Genomic DNA, 15,142 nt, shown 5'->3' on the forward strand with positions numbered 1-15,142 from the left:
AGGTAGATATGAAAAGATGTAATGAAATGAGATTCTTTATCAAACTGATTGGAGAAAGTTTGTCTCCCTCTCTCACTCTGTGTTCATGGTGCATCACAGTTTGACTCTGAGCCTTTTTGTGGATCTCGACACAGTTAAGCATGCTTTAGTTTTTGGCCTTATTGCACTAGGAGTCCGGCTCGTGGAAAAAGCAGACATTAGCATATTGTTTGAACTTGTGGTGGGAACCAAAATAAAACGTGTGTTTGTCCTCGCCGTCTGCAAATAGCCCCTGCGCTCTGTCTGACGCTCCAATGGCTCTAGCAGCTGTGTGTGCCCATGTTACTGGTGAAGGGACTCTGTTATGGTGCTCTGTGGTTTTCATCGCGTGATGTACAGTCTGGTCATTTCATTCACAGGGTGAACATTTGGCAAGTGTTGAGGAGCATATTTCTTAAGTAAATACAAGATGTCTGAATAACATTGAAAACCTTCCTGTGGGTTTTAAATCATTTGGCCTGTATTTTTGTATTTACATAAACAACACATGTACAGTAAGGCTTCTGTGCTCTCCATATTCTCTAGGTTGTTTTCATTGGACAGACTTGTCCGTGCTGTGAAAAATTGCGTTTTTATTCTGTCTGTAGCCTGAAGCCAGTATTTATATGACAGGTCAGCTTGGCGGAGCTGCAAAATGCTAAAGTAGCATTAGCTAAATCTGTGTATAATTAGTCTAGACTAGGGTTGGGTATGGTTTGGTTTTTTTCTGATACCGGTGCTAAAATGATACTTTTAAAACGGTGCAGATGCCTGAACCGAAATATATATATAATATATTTATAATGTATATAATATAAAATGGGCACAAAACGACAGTTGGTGACATAAAAAAACGGTTTATTGCTAAGGCCATATGGTCAAAATTAAATGATTGATTAATAATGTAATAACTTATAACAATGACTTATTTTCACCAGTGAATTGCTGTTAAACGACAAAAACAAGCACCAGATGGCAAAAGGGTATTTTACAATAACTTAAAATGCACCACAAGGCTGGCGAGTTTCAAGTGAACGCACCGTCTGTGTTGTTTTTCCGACAGCGGCAGCTGCAGTCAGACTGTTACGTCCCGGTGTTGGAATCCTCTACAGGGAAATACAGTCACACTTTACACCGCTTAATGTAAGCTGTCATTTTAACCACTGTGTTTAATCCAGCTACTAGCTAACGGTAACGTAGCGTCCCGTGCAGCGATGCTTCTGAAAATAAAAATAAAGTCTGGCACCGACATTTTCGTTCCTATTCGGTCTCGTTACTACCGTTTACGTCAGAACCGGTGCCCTATTGGCACCACGTTTCGGTACCCAACCCTAGTCTAGACAAGCTGCTTTCAAAAGGGGGCCATGGCTGTAGCTGTCAGTGGAGCGGCATTCTTTTTATCTGGTTTACATTGCTGATGTTAAGACAAGTTGACAAGTGTCATTCTAACAGTCAAGAGTGCATTAATATACATTATGTGGGACATGTTTAGTTTGTTTTGGAAGACTACAGTTCCTCTGAAAGGGATGTTAATAATTAACTGTTAACCAACAATACGATTTTTGACCGATTTAATACTATCAGTTTCCACTAGGAATCTTCACCAACACAGGTGGAGTTTGATGCTATCCCTCCATGGTGCCACCTCCCTCTGTGCAGGCCATGTTGCTAATAACAGTACAACGACATGATCCCACACTGGCTTCCCAATCAAGCTGCAGAACTTTGCCGTTTGTGTTTGTTGGTATTAATGACCAAGCTGGAGGTATTGCTATTGGAAAGATTGAAGCTAGGCCTCTGCTGGTGGAGGGGAAATATTTTCCCATTGCACCACCAGTATGTTTTATCTTATACAGATATAAGTCTGCCTGAGCTAGGAAACGGTTTGGTCCAGAATCCTCTGCAGGAGTCAGATATAGTTAGTGTTTATCAGAAAGCACAGGCTTTGTGCCACCTGTAGGAGTATTGCGTCAGCTCACTGCTGGAGACTTGCTGTAGTTCGCTGGCAAGACAGCAGTGGAAGGATGGATGATGCAAACTCTAAAGAAAGATGGATGTTTTTAAAGACGCCTATTTTTATTTTATAACACCCCTTTTTAAACAAAAAAAATAAGAGCAGATTAACAGATTCCTATCCGGAGTGATTTCCTGTGAAAATAGCCCACTAAGAAATACGTCTACCTTTTTAATAATAATAGTGTATGTTTCTGAATGGTGAGTGAAGCTCTACTGGGTTTTTATTAGAGATGCACCGATAGACCGGCCGGGGACCGGAATTGTCCGGTTTTTACGTGCTCGGCCATGACCGGCGACCGGCAGGTCAGTCTGACATATGCCGATTTCATGCCGGTCAACGCTACAATTAACTGACAATGTAAGTTATACGAGTTACAGTTCTCAAGGACGCACGCACACACGGACGCGACAGCACAGTCTCTTTTTCCTTTCGCTCAATTTTTCCGCTGTGTGTCCGCGCTATTCTCGCACATGTAGGGAACCTCGTGAATTAACCTGCAACATGTCAGCTGTTTGGAACTTAATAACAAGTTTGCAATATGCAACACCTGCAAGGAAAAAATAGGGTGTGGAGGGACGACACCAAAAACCAAAATCACATTTTTTTAGTTGGATATTGGATGTGAAAAGAAGGAAATGGTTCTAACATTGCACTTTAGATGTGTGTGAATTTCCCACACCAGGAGTAATTTATTAAGTAAGTTCTATTTTATAGTGATCCATTATCTGTTCAAAAAATTTTCTATGTTCCGTGCAAAATGTTCTATTAAAGAAAAGATAGAAATAAATATTTGTGTGTGCTATAAAGTGGTTAGAAAAAATGAAATCGGAATCGGCTAAAATCGGTATCGGCTGGCCTAACTCAATGAAAATCAGAAATCTTAATTGGACTAGAAAGTTGTAATCGGTGCATCTCTAGTTTTTATGACTATAACAATACTAGGGCTGCAAATAATGATGATTTTCATTGTCAATTAATCTGTTGTTTATCTTCTCGATTAATCGATTAGTTATTTGTAAAATTTAAGAAAATGGTGAAAGATGTGGATCCGTGTCTTGTTTTGTCTACAACTCCAAGATATTCAGTTTACTGTCATAGAGAAAGAAACTAGAAAATATTCACATTTAAAAAGCGGGAATCAGATGAATGAATTTCTCGATTATCGACTATTAAAATAGCTGGCGATTAATTAAATAGTTGACAACTAATTGATTAATCAAGCTCTAAAGAATACTTATTTTTTTCAGGGGGATACATAAGCACGATAGTATTATGACATGATAAAATGTAACAATGCAGAAAGTTTAGTTCTTTTCCTATTTGCATTATTGCCAAGGATTATATGCCCAGTCTAAACAAACTAGTGTGCTTGCCACATTTAGAAGCTTCTGCTGTTTGTTCTGCTGCAGCTTTGCTTTACATGCTGAACATCACAGTCTCCACTTGTTTGCATAACCCATTTAACAGCTGCAAAGACATCCAGCTTCCTTGACAGAAACACTCCTTCCCTTTTTAAAGGAACACGGCGACTTATTGGGACTTTAGCTTATTCACCGTATCTCCCAGAGTTAGATAAGTCCATACGCATTCTCATCTATCTCTGTCGTAATGTATCTCTGAAATTCTCTAGCGCATTCAAGCTTAGCACAGATCCTGGAGGTAACTGGCTCCATCTAGCCTACTGCTCCCAATAAGTGACAAAATAACGCCAACATATTTCCTATTTACATGTTGTGATTTGTAGTAATAATCAGCGTATAAAATAACAAGGTCACATGAGACACAGCCATCTTCTAACCGTATACATACTGGGAACTATATTCTCAGAAAGGCAAAGCACTGCTACTTCTGCTACTTGGGCGGAGTGATTTGCTCGCAGCACCTGAGAAGCCCCGTGGTGAGGAACAGAGAGTAACAACGGTGCTTTTTCAGGTTTTAAGTTTTTCGCTTTTCTGAGAATATAGTTCCCAGTTTATATACGGTTAGAAGATGGCTGTGTCTCATGTGACCTTGTTATTTGTACACGCTGTGACTATACAAATCACAACATGTAAATAGGAAAATGTTGGCGTTATTTTGTCACTTATTGGGAGCAGTAGGCTAGTTGTAGCCGGTTACCTCCAGGATCTGTGCTAAGCTAGGCTAGCGCTGGGGGCGTCAGACAGAGTTACAACACGCACAGAGATTAGAAGGGTATGTATGGACTTGTCTAACTCTGGGGGATACGGTGAATAAGCTAAAGTCCCAATAAGTCGGCGTGTTCCTTTAAGTAACATGTATTAGCCTATATATTTTGACTATGTAACACTGCATTAACTACAATTACAACAAACATTGTTCTTTAGCCTCAGAAAAGACCTTTGTGTGTTTCTGCTGTTTTTATTCAGAGGATCAGAAATTTAGAAAATTACAAAATTGCGTCTGGGCTCCAATTATTCAATACTGCAATGGTATTCTCTCCCTCGTTCCGCCTAGCTACGCCCCGCCCCCCCCCGCCCCCCCCCCACTCGAAACCATCAGTTGCAAGCACCTCTGACCCCAAAGTCTATCAGTTTTGTTTTTTTTTTGTCCATATGCAGTTAATGACCTGCATATTCTGCAAAGTAGAGGAAGAGAATATCATTGCAGTATTGAATAATTGGAGCTCAGATGCAATTTTGTAATTTTTTTCAATTTCTGATCCTCTGAATAACAAACAGAACATTGGAAAAACAGGTTAAAGATCAAATTTTTTAATTTGTCAAGGTGGAAAAAAAATTCTAAATTGGATATTTGAACCCATTTTTCAGTTTTTCCAAATTTTTCCAAATTTTAACTGATAAGCGTTACACGGACCAAAACAACACCCACAACAAGCAGTGCGTTTACATTTGCAGTTTAAAAACCTGATTATATTCGGAATAAGGCAATACCACGGTTTCTAACGCTATAAACACCTTACCCCGGCTAAAAATCTGAGTTCTCATACCCTGGTTAACAGACCTAGATAAAGCCTTTAGGAACCAGGGTATTCGTGCATGTATACTCCTGAACCGGGGCGCCACCTACTGTACCGGAGGCAGAGTTTCTCCCGCCATTCGTCCCAGTCTTTTCCGCTCATGTATACGGGTAGAACTGGCATAACCCGGTTATTCACTTAACCGGTGACTGCTGTGCATGTAATGCATGTAATGGACTGACACAAAGTTTGTTCAAGAAGGGACGTGGAGATGGTGAGCAGAGGAATCATTGAATTATTTATACTGCCAAAGCCACTGCTGGGATCATCTTAAATTGACAGCCTTTATCCAGAATTAAGTGTCTGGTTAAGGGACTTCCTCTCATTGTCTGTGAGGATAAGAAGAAGGTGTAGAACATCCTGCGACTGCAGACATTACTATCTGCAGCGCATTCCGCTTGAGTGGCAAAGAATACCATTTGTTATTTGCGGAATGACTCGGCTAGAATGATCAATTAGGCTTTGACATCCTGTTGCATGCTTTCACATTTCAAACTGGAACTTTCCGTTTTGTGATTGGACTTGCAGTGATCACTTTGCTCTGGTAGCAACTGTACACTTACATTGCAGGTGAACCCCAGTCACTGTGCTGCAGCTATAAAATCCGCCACCGCAGTTTAATAATGAAAGATGTTATCAGTTAGGCGCGAGAGGACTCTGCCATTTTGCCTCTGATGCTTGTAAGGGCTCCTGTTACAATACCATGCATACTGAAGTGGTAATTCAATGTCAGCATCCTGCTACTGTATGAGAGAGTGCTAGCATGTTGACGTTGACTCAGCGACTCCTGGATTTAGACTGCATGAATGGACCGAACACACATAAACACACATTGATAGGAGCCAAGTTGCTAAATGTTTTCGCTCATCTCCCTCTCTGCCTCTCCTGGACATCAGTTTCCTCTTTCATACCTGTGTTTTAGCCCCCCAGGGGCCCGTCTATTTTTCTGGGAGTCTGTCTGACCCAGTTCCTGCCCTGGCTGAGGGGGAAATGATGACATTGAGAGATTTTCCTGTCATTATGTGGGGTAAACAACTCCCAGAGGTTATTTTGTCGTCACAGCCTGTGTCAGCCCCCTCCCCTCGTTTTCTCGTTCTGTACTCTTTTCACTTGCAGGCCTGCAGTTTGATTTAGTAGATCAGAAATCTTGGGTACATCAGTGACTTTCCCCAGAGTTCTGTAACTCCACTGTGTGGAACACTTTTCCTTTTTCATATTCTTTGAAGGTTTTATAATGAATCCTGGGTCATTCCTGTGTTTCACCTTTAGACTTTCATTAAAAAAAATGGACTTCATGTTAATGAATAGTGCTGCTTTTGTTGAGTGTCTATTCTGTGCCATACTGAATTTTTATAAGACCTGTGCATGTACCGATGCTGAATTAGGTCATACGATGGGTTGAAGCAAAGAACAAGTCCTGTCTTCACATATGTAGATCCAATATTGCACTATGCTGATACATAATGCAGAGTGTGTGTGTGTGTGTGTGTGTGTGTGTGTGTGTGTGTGTGTGTGTGTGTGTGTGTGTGTGTGTGATGCTGTCCCGCAGTCCTGCTGCTGTAGCTCTGGGACCGCTTCACTTATTTTCCCTTTTTCTGGCTTTCTCTTCCTTTGCACGTGTCCTGTAGCCTGGGCATGTGGCATCAGTTCACCACACTCCTCTTTAGCTAAATCAGTTTTTTCATTCACCGCCTTCCGGTGTCTTTGATAAGCGACTGTGCTCTCGGATGTTTTTCATGTCAGCGTGTTTGGCTCTGCCTTTATCAAACATAGTTTGCTTCCTGTTTTTCAAGAGTCTCAGGGAGCATTTCAGCTGGTTGGAATGTTTGTGTCAGTTCCTCATTTGCAGAAAATGCTTAGTTCTTTTGCTCTTGAAGCAGATGTTGTGTCAGGGCTGAAGGCTGGTTCAGGGCTGGGCCACTTGCCGAATGTGCAGAGTTTCACCTGTTGTGTTGACAAGTGCTGTCTGTCTATGCAAACAAACGCTGTGAGGGAAGAGCAGAGGCGAGTCTACATATGGTTCCTGCAAGACTTGACCTCAGACCCAAACATAACACCTCTCCCTAATACACACACGCACGCATGCACGCACACACACTCATATTCTGTGCTGCTCTTAGCAGGCAGGAGGAATGTTATGGGTTATCCCAGAGGAAGTCAGCCTGCAGGTCAGTGCTTATGCAGGGCCCCAGTTTGCTCTGGCCTGGACAATGTCCTACAGTTAGCTTGGAAGCAGCCAGCACACAGCACAGGAAACAGCTCTCAGGCTCTTTAGCTTTTTTGTCACTAAGATCTCTATATTTCCCCTTTACAGTAACTTCTCTTGCCTCGCTTGTTTGTCTTCAGCTGTCACAGTTTTTACGTCATTCTTATTTTCATCTTCACTTAAAAATACATCCATGGCTTCTCCAACTTCACTCCACTAATTGTATTTAAAGCCTGTGGCAGACTCTTCTCTGGTTGTAGGAAGCCAGCTTGGCTCATAGCGTTGCAAGAGCTCTGCCCCAGAAATGTCACCGGTACAAAGTATTTCCAACTTAACTGCGTAGTACATGTAATATATATGGAGAGCTTTTTAGGCCCCGAAGCAGTATATGGGACATTTAACGCCAAGGGAGGCCTATGACACAGCTTCTGCTTTTTGTAACAGGCCCTGGTGCACTTGTAGACAACCTGCTAGTCGAGGAACTGCCGCAGTCTCCTCGTAAAAAAACGAGAAATGTTGTCTAAAGAAATTAGAGCTGAGACATTGTCATGGGAGCAGACACACAGGACACGCATACGGGTACTCGATCGTGCCCGCTTGCTCGTCTCAGCCATGCTACCTAACTATGGAGTAGGTTTTAAGTCGGTGACAGTGGGTGTTCTTGTTTGTGTTACACATGCGGCTGAACGGACACAGCCAATTCTTTCCTACATATTGCTCTTTATAATTCTATAATATAATATAATTCTTATTAGTAACATGTTAGTAAATAACAACAGGAGATTCATTTTCCACATGGATCTTTTGGCAGCTGATCTGACACCTGACTGTTTCCCTGGTTTATTTAGGAAAGACCAGAACCTGCTGTCCCCGGTCAACTGTTGGTACCTGTTGCTGAACCAGGTGAGGAGGGAGAGCAAGGACCACGCCACACTGAGCGACATCTACCTCAACAACGTCATCATGAGGTTCATGCAGATCAGTGAGGACTCCACACGGCTACTCAAGAAGGTGAGGGGGGCCAACACATAGGCAAGGATCGCACCAAAGCTAAATAGGATCGTCAGGGCGCTCATAAAGGGAGTGCTTATACACTCTTACCCTTTTTGGTTAATAAAATAGAGCGACAACTGCTACAACTGACGTGACAACCTTGTTTTAATGGGGATTCTTTTGATTTCCCTATGGCCACCACAATGGACGACTTGTTATGTCACAGGAGGTATAATGTAGTCTTTCGGGTCTTCAAGTTATTTTCCAATGCGGTGAAAATTAGAGGTGCTTTGTGGTTGGAGAGGTTAAAAAAACATGGCCTTTAGGTGTCTGCGCTGACGAGGAATAACACAAATTGAACAGACTGAAAAAGAATTAGACCATATTTGAAATAAAATGCCAAAGTCATGATAAATGGGCAGGGCACAAGGATGTAAACACTTTTATGTTCACGAAATAAAACATTACTATGTTTACAGGCCTTGTCAACCTACCAGAACACACTGCTCATTTGACTCCGTTTATTGTATAGCATGTTTAACACAAATTCACTCCAGTTCCGAACACAGACTGTGACAGACTGTAGCCTGCTGTCGTTACGTACTTCTGTCTCACCATTTCCTTGTCTCTTTTATGCCCATGAAGTCTCTTTTTAACTGCTTCAATCTCCCTCAATCTTTCTTTTTTTTTACTTTCTGCTGTACTGTTTGACATCTACTAGACGAGGTCAGATGTGACTTTTCTTTGATCAACAGAACCGAAGTTTGAACTCCACCACTAACACAATCCAGATTTTTCACGGCGGTCGGTGCGGGCAGCGGTGTCTCCAGTCACAAAAAAAAGTCTTTCACTTTCAATTAACCCATTCATTTGACAACAAAGTATATTTAGTTGCATGATATACAGGATACATACAGTATATATTCCGCTTTGCATCTGATGGGATGAAACACTGTTGGGTTCCTGGGGTTTAGCTTTGTGAATTAGGGTAATGCAGAGGAACCTCGGCCACCACAGTTTCAGATCAGTATGCCTTCACTCTCCCGTCTGACGACTGTGGCTTCATGGCTGAAACCGGGCCTCTGCTGCCTTTTCCACCACAAAGACGACAACTCCCTAAAAGATTATGAGCTCCTATGCTGCAGGAGTCACATGAACTCACCACAGGCCTAAATTACAAAGTGGCTTTTCTTCAGAGGAGCGCCTTTGTGTCAGTTAGGCTTGTGCGACTTTTTCTTTTTCTGTTCCTCCTCTATTTCTTTTTTTTTTTTTTGCTCTACTTTACTGCAAACCCTGACCATCTAACCTAAAAGTAAAAGTGAGGCTCCTTTTTTTTTTAGTTCTCAAAATAATTAACCTCTCTTGATGGCTATGGTTTCATCTGATTGTATGGGGGCGTGGTCTTTAACTACTCACCCAAACCCCCAGCACACAAACAGGAAACTGCAGCAACCATTTCCTTTTGATGGCGTTTAAAGTATTATGGTTCTAATAATGAGGCCAGATGCGAAACAGTCATTTTTCACTTTACTCTCGTTGCCTACCCTGACTCAGCACACTTTGATGGTCATAATGGTTGACTGCCTTCAATGCTGATTTTCATTTTTACTGTGACTCTGAAGACACTAATCCTGCCAAATCCTGCCAATCTGCAGGGTACCTCCACCTGCACCATTATTGCTGTGGAATCTGTGATAGTTGTCCCTTTTTAAAGTTTGTAATGCAGTTTCTCTGTGGATCCAGGTGACATTGTGCAGACTGGTGGGAGGTCCTGGTTCATATGAGACCCGAGACACCGCTCGCCCTCTAATTAAAGCTTCCCCGAGCCTTTGATCTCAGCAGAGCTTCAGTAACGAGGCCCAAACAACAGAGAAGGGCCCCATGTTATGTGGGCTCCCTCGCAGCTTTTGAGGAGACAGCTGTACTGTTGTCATCCTTCCAGCACATCAAAGACCTGTGTTTTTATTTCCTTGTATGTTCAGGTCTCATGCTGTGAGATGGAACAGCAGAGGAGGACTCAAAAGTAGCCCTGGTGTCTTCGTCGACATCCTCCGGTTTACCCGTTTGCCACGTGCATTTATGTCTTCAGTGCTGCGTTGTGGTCACAAATTCGCTTAGAAACACCCCATTTGGGTTTTAGTTTTATGTTTGAGTACAGGCATCAAATAGTGGACCTCTCTTTTCTTTTTCTTTTTTTATGCTTGGACAGATGTTATCGCATGCATTCAGTTTTTATTATTCATACAACCGGCTCTTTGTTTTACTCTGCCCTGTTTTATTTATGGAAGTCTGCAGCTACAAGGTGGAGATCCCAAAGCCGTGAGGCAGTTTTGAACCTTTTCCCAGGCAAAGCATGTGCAGGATAGTGCTTATTTTACAATAAGCATTTTTCACCAAGAATACATTTTGACATATCACAGTAGGAAAGTGCTGGTGTAAATTATAAAATTAATGATGACAGAATTCCTTTCTTTCCGTTTCTGTTCAAGTCTGGGTTAAACAAACACGATACATTGTGTAAACACAACAGCTTAAGATTTGTTTATCACTGGACAAAGCTAGGCTGGCTGTTTCCAGTCTATATGCTACGCTAAGGACTCCAGCTCTGTACTCAGCGCATAAACATGTAACAGGTTAAAACAAATAATTGGATTTCCCAAAATGTTGAACTATTCTTTTGGTATTTAAATGAAAGGATCACTGTCATTTGGTCAATTATTGTTTTTATGAAATACATCAGCTAAGACTTTGTCAGAGTTTCTACTGTGTCTGTTGAGTGTGTGACTGTGTTAATAGTGACAAGACGCTCCCATCTATGTTGAGCACCACACTCGCACAGGGCCCAACATCTCTATACCGTGATTAATGTCAGTGGCAATATAAAACCCACCACTCCCCAAAGGCTGACTTGGTTTCTCCTCCCTGGGGTTGTTTCAACTTTCTAATGTGGTTGGAATACAGATGGTATCTAAAAGGGGAAACCCATTTGTAGGATATTTTTAATGAATTCAACCGAATTGGAAACCCCCCCAAGTGAGATTCCTTTCAAATGAAAGAGGCTAAGTTGTGAAAATCAAATCACAGCAAACGGCGCATTTAAGCCCAGTTTCCACTAAGCAGTCTGGCTCCGTTCAGTTCAGTTTGTTACACAATACAATGGTTATTTTTGCGTTTCCATTCCAAATGTTGTGGATGGTACCAATAGAACCGCTCCATTCCATCCCATTTTGTCGTTACCCCTCTGTTGAGTTACCTCGCACACTGATCTGATACTAAAAGGTGGAACTAGAAACATTGCAGTCTGTGATTGGTGCAGAAGTACCTCTGTGTCATCAGTGAAGAGGAAATACAGCAAGAGATGAATGGAGCAGTTACTATACCGAAAGTATTTTATGGAAATGCAGCTTTAGTGAACAGCCATTATTGCTTGTAATTTGAGGTTGTGTGTGTGTGTGTGTGTGTGTGTGTGTGTGTGTGTGTGTGTGTGTGTGTGTGTGTGTGTGTGTGTGTGTGTGTGTGTGTGTGTGTGTGTGTGTGTGTGTGTGTGTGTGTGTGTGTGTGGTTTCATTTAGCGACACTTTGAAAGGAGGGATTATTTCACAAAAGCATTATGTTAGGTGAAGCTTCTCTGGTGAACACACTCTAAACATGTCTTGAATGTAATTCCCATTTACTTTCATCTCTGCCTTTACTTCTCACACACACACACTCTCGCAGCTCGTGTGATCCCTGAGAAGGCTTTTCATTTCCCAGCCTCCTCAATGGAGAAGAGCTGATGAGTGTTAGATATGACAGATAGTCAAAGGTTCTGTCCTCTGAACTGACAGTTGATAATGGGTTTCCCCACAGGAGAAGGCCTGTGTTTTTATGATATTTTAAGATATGCAGGGATCTACAATTACTAAGCAGTTAAAATGTGGTACTGTCATGTTTTGTGAGATACAATTACAGATCTACTATAAACTTAAGGACCAGATTAACTATCATTTAAGAAAAAAAAAAATCACCGTAGCTCCCTCATCTACACTCCGTTCTCAAACATGCCTGAGTTTGACTTTTGTCAAGTTTGATGCTTCTAAAGCTCTGGTTATCCAGGCTTAAAGGCTGTTTGCACTCTGATAAGTTAGGAGCTACAAATTAGGGAACTGACAGAGCAGGTGGTGGTTGGGAAGATGTTGCCAATCGGTCAGGTCACCCAGCACACCACTCTAATTTCAGACACCGGCCTGGCAGCCGGTAACTGAGAGTGTAATCCTCTTTGCTGTCTATTCACTTGCTTGGACATTGTGCAGCTTTACCTGTGAGCGACTTATGAAGAACAAAAGTGAGAGTTTGTGCACACAAGTTTTTTTTACAAGATTGCTTTTGTCTTGATCTGTTACTTTTTGACAGTTCAGCAGAGTCCTTTTTAGAGCCGAAGATTGTGAAATCCGTGCGTCAGAACGAACATGCTTGTAAACTCACCTGTATCAATCAGGTGTGTGACCTCAATGGAGCCTTTTACCTGTTGCCAAGACACACACGAGGCCACTCGTGTGCAAGGCAACGGAGTGTGTGACTCATCTAATCTCGAGTAAAGATATCCCATACATTGTTCAGTTTGTAAGGGCAATATTGTTTGTAAGAACTACCTCTGTGTGCACTGGACCCTGCAGCTAATACAAGCAGATAATATTGCAATAAACTGCAACTATTATAAAAACATGACTCGGATAATTCACATAAATCCTGTTCAGGGCACGTTTGACAATCAACAAGCAGCCTTACAAATTACTTTCAAAAAGTTTTCATTTCATTTATTTTTTTATTTCGAAAAAACATATATATATATTAGAAATAAAATACACACACACACACACACACACACACACACACACACACACATATATATATATATATATATATATATATATATATACACATACATACATACATATACAAGTAATAAAAAAGTGCATAGCAACACACCAAAGGTAAAAGAACAATATCTATACAGTGTTACAAATAATATAAAAAAATTTGATTTTAAATTATTACAATTAATATTTGCAAAAACTGTCCGAAAAAAGAAAAAACACTCTGAGGTGAGGCAAGTGTGTTGAATACATTTTCTTTCTCATTAAACATTTGCAAAGTCAAATTTGTCATATTTAAAAAAAAACTTGCATTGTTAACGTCCATGTAAACTAGGTTGCAGTCTTTTTCTTTCTTGCATTTGTTTGCACACTGGCACGTGTCTTGTGTATTGCGTTGCTTGCCTGTTTGCACACGTGCATGACAGTATAACAATAAAACAGGGACCCAGTCATAAAAACATAACTCCATAGCACTACTAGTAGTCAAAAACTCCACAGGGTACCTTTTGATCATGACTAATTTAAACTGTTGTAGTGTAGATTTAGTTTATTTTCGCCAATCCCTGCCATGCAGTAGACTCCATTCTTGATCAGACGTACATCACCACCACTCTATCCCACTGCACTAGGTGGTTCAATACCCCCGCAGAACCCTCTTACAGCCTTTTGCTGGGAGCGGCTCCCAAAATGAGATTTGCCTGAGGATAATTGGGTTAGAGAAAGACCTGGAGTGCGGGAATGAGGCTGTAACATCATCCAGGTAGCAGAGTGTGGTATCGACTGTAGTAGACAGATCAAAAATTCATTGTCATGAATCATGACTCATAATCTCATAAACATGTGATACAGTATGTGAGTCGGTGTTAAGGAAATATGTGAGCTCCACAGTTAAATTAATAGTGAAAGCCCCTCTAAATCCATCACTGAGTCACTGTTAAACTGTATGCCACAACCGTGAGGTGCATTAACGTGGGCGTGTGTGTGATAGTATTACTGAGTCAGCCTTGTGGCACAGCTGATTGAGTTAACATATTTGGGGAAAATCTTTCACGATGAGGTGTAGGAGCCAGATAATGTGTCGAGCATGTGGACGGTGAAACTCAAGCTGTGTTCGCCGATTTGAAAGGAAAAGCCGTCGTGACACTGATACCACTTTCACTCAGAAACCACTAATTTGACACAGGATGATAAATCCACCCTTCTTTTGTGTATGTGTACCGTTCAGACCACGGGTCAATGTCTGGTTGTTGTCCACCATTCGTTTAAAACCCAATATACAGTAAACAGACTTGTTAAGTTACAGTTCAATAAAAGTAGTTGCTGCAGTGTTTGCAATGTAGATTCACCATTGCAGACAGTTTTGAATGGGCTATTAACTATATATATTTTTGGTCTGGGAGAACTCTTTTTGTGTAGCCTACTTGTTTGAATTTACTGATTTGTTGTAAATTGACTCATTGTTTGTTCTTCTTGTTTCTTTTTTCAGAGCAAGGAGATAGCCTTTCAGCTCCAGGAAGACTTGATGAAGGTCCTAAATGAGCTATACACAGTAAGTATTAATGGCTGCCCCTTAGTTTTACTAATGCAAATGCATTGGTCTTTGCTGCGGTTGAGACTGGTTCATAGCACTGAGCTGACTAACTTCCAACTATTTGTAACAGTTTGAAGTCTTTAACCCTGCAGCTTAGAGATGTCTGAGGGATCAAATATTAAACATCCAAGCAAATAGAGATCTACCAAAGTGAAGGGAAAGTATGTGTAATCTCTTTTCAGCACAACATGAATATTCTACCCTAATGAACAAGATATTCAAACTGTGAAGTATCAACACATTATGTTTGACTCATTAGTGTTCATATTCTTTGCTTTTAATGGCTCTTATCAGCGTAGTTCTCTTGCTCTTCAAAACAAATTCATGCAAAGCCACACCAGGCAGTTGGAGCCAAATAGCAACTTGAGCATCTTTTTTTTTTTAAATAAATAAAAGATGATCTCTTTTAGGTATTGTTACCTTCATTCAAAAGTTGACAAAGACAGATAACAAGCCTGGGGAG

The 15,142-nt window shown here is 41.2% G+C and overlaps 1 protein-coding gene across 4 annotated transcripts in view; it reads left to right on the forward strand.

Moving 5' to 3' along the window:
• Positions 1 to 15,142, forward strand: part of srgap1a (SLIT-ROBO Rho GTPase activating protein 1a) — a 101,061-nt gene that overhangs the window by 40,420 nt on the left and 45,499 nt on the right. For all 4 annotated transcript variants that reach the window (XM_039809506.1, XM_039809508.1, XM_039809509.1 and 1 more), the window contains exons 3-4: positions 8,088 to 8,250; positions 14,575 to 14,637. In XM_039809506.1, the coding sequence (XP_039665440.1) occupies positions 8,088 to 8,250; positions 14,575 to 14,637 (226 nt within the window). The remainder of the gene's footprint in view (positions 1 to 8,087; positions 8,251 to 14,574; positions 14,638 to 15,142) is intronic.

This window comes from Perca fluviatilis, chromosome 8, assembly GCF_010015445.1.
Source record: "Perca fluviatilis chromosome 8, GENO_Pfluv_1.0, whole genome shotgun sequence".
NCBI classification, from domain to species: Eukaryota; Metazoa; Chordata; class Actinopteri; order Perciformes; family Percidae; genus Perca; species Perca fluviatilis.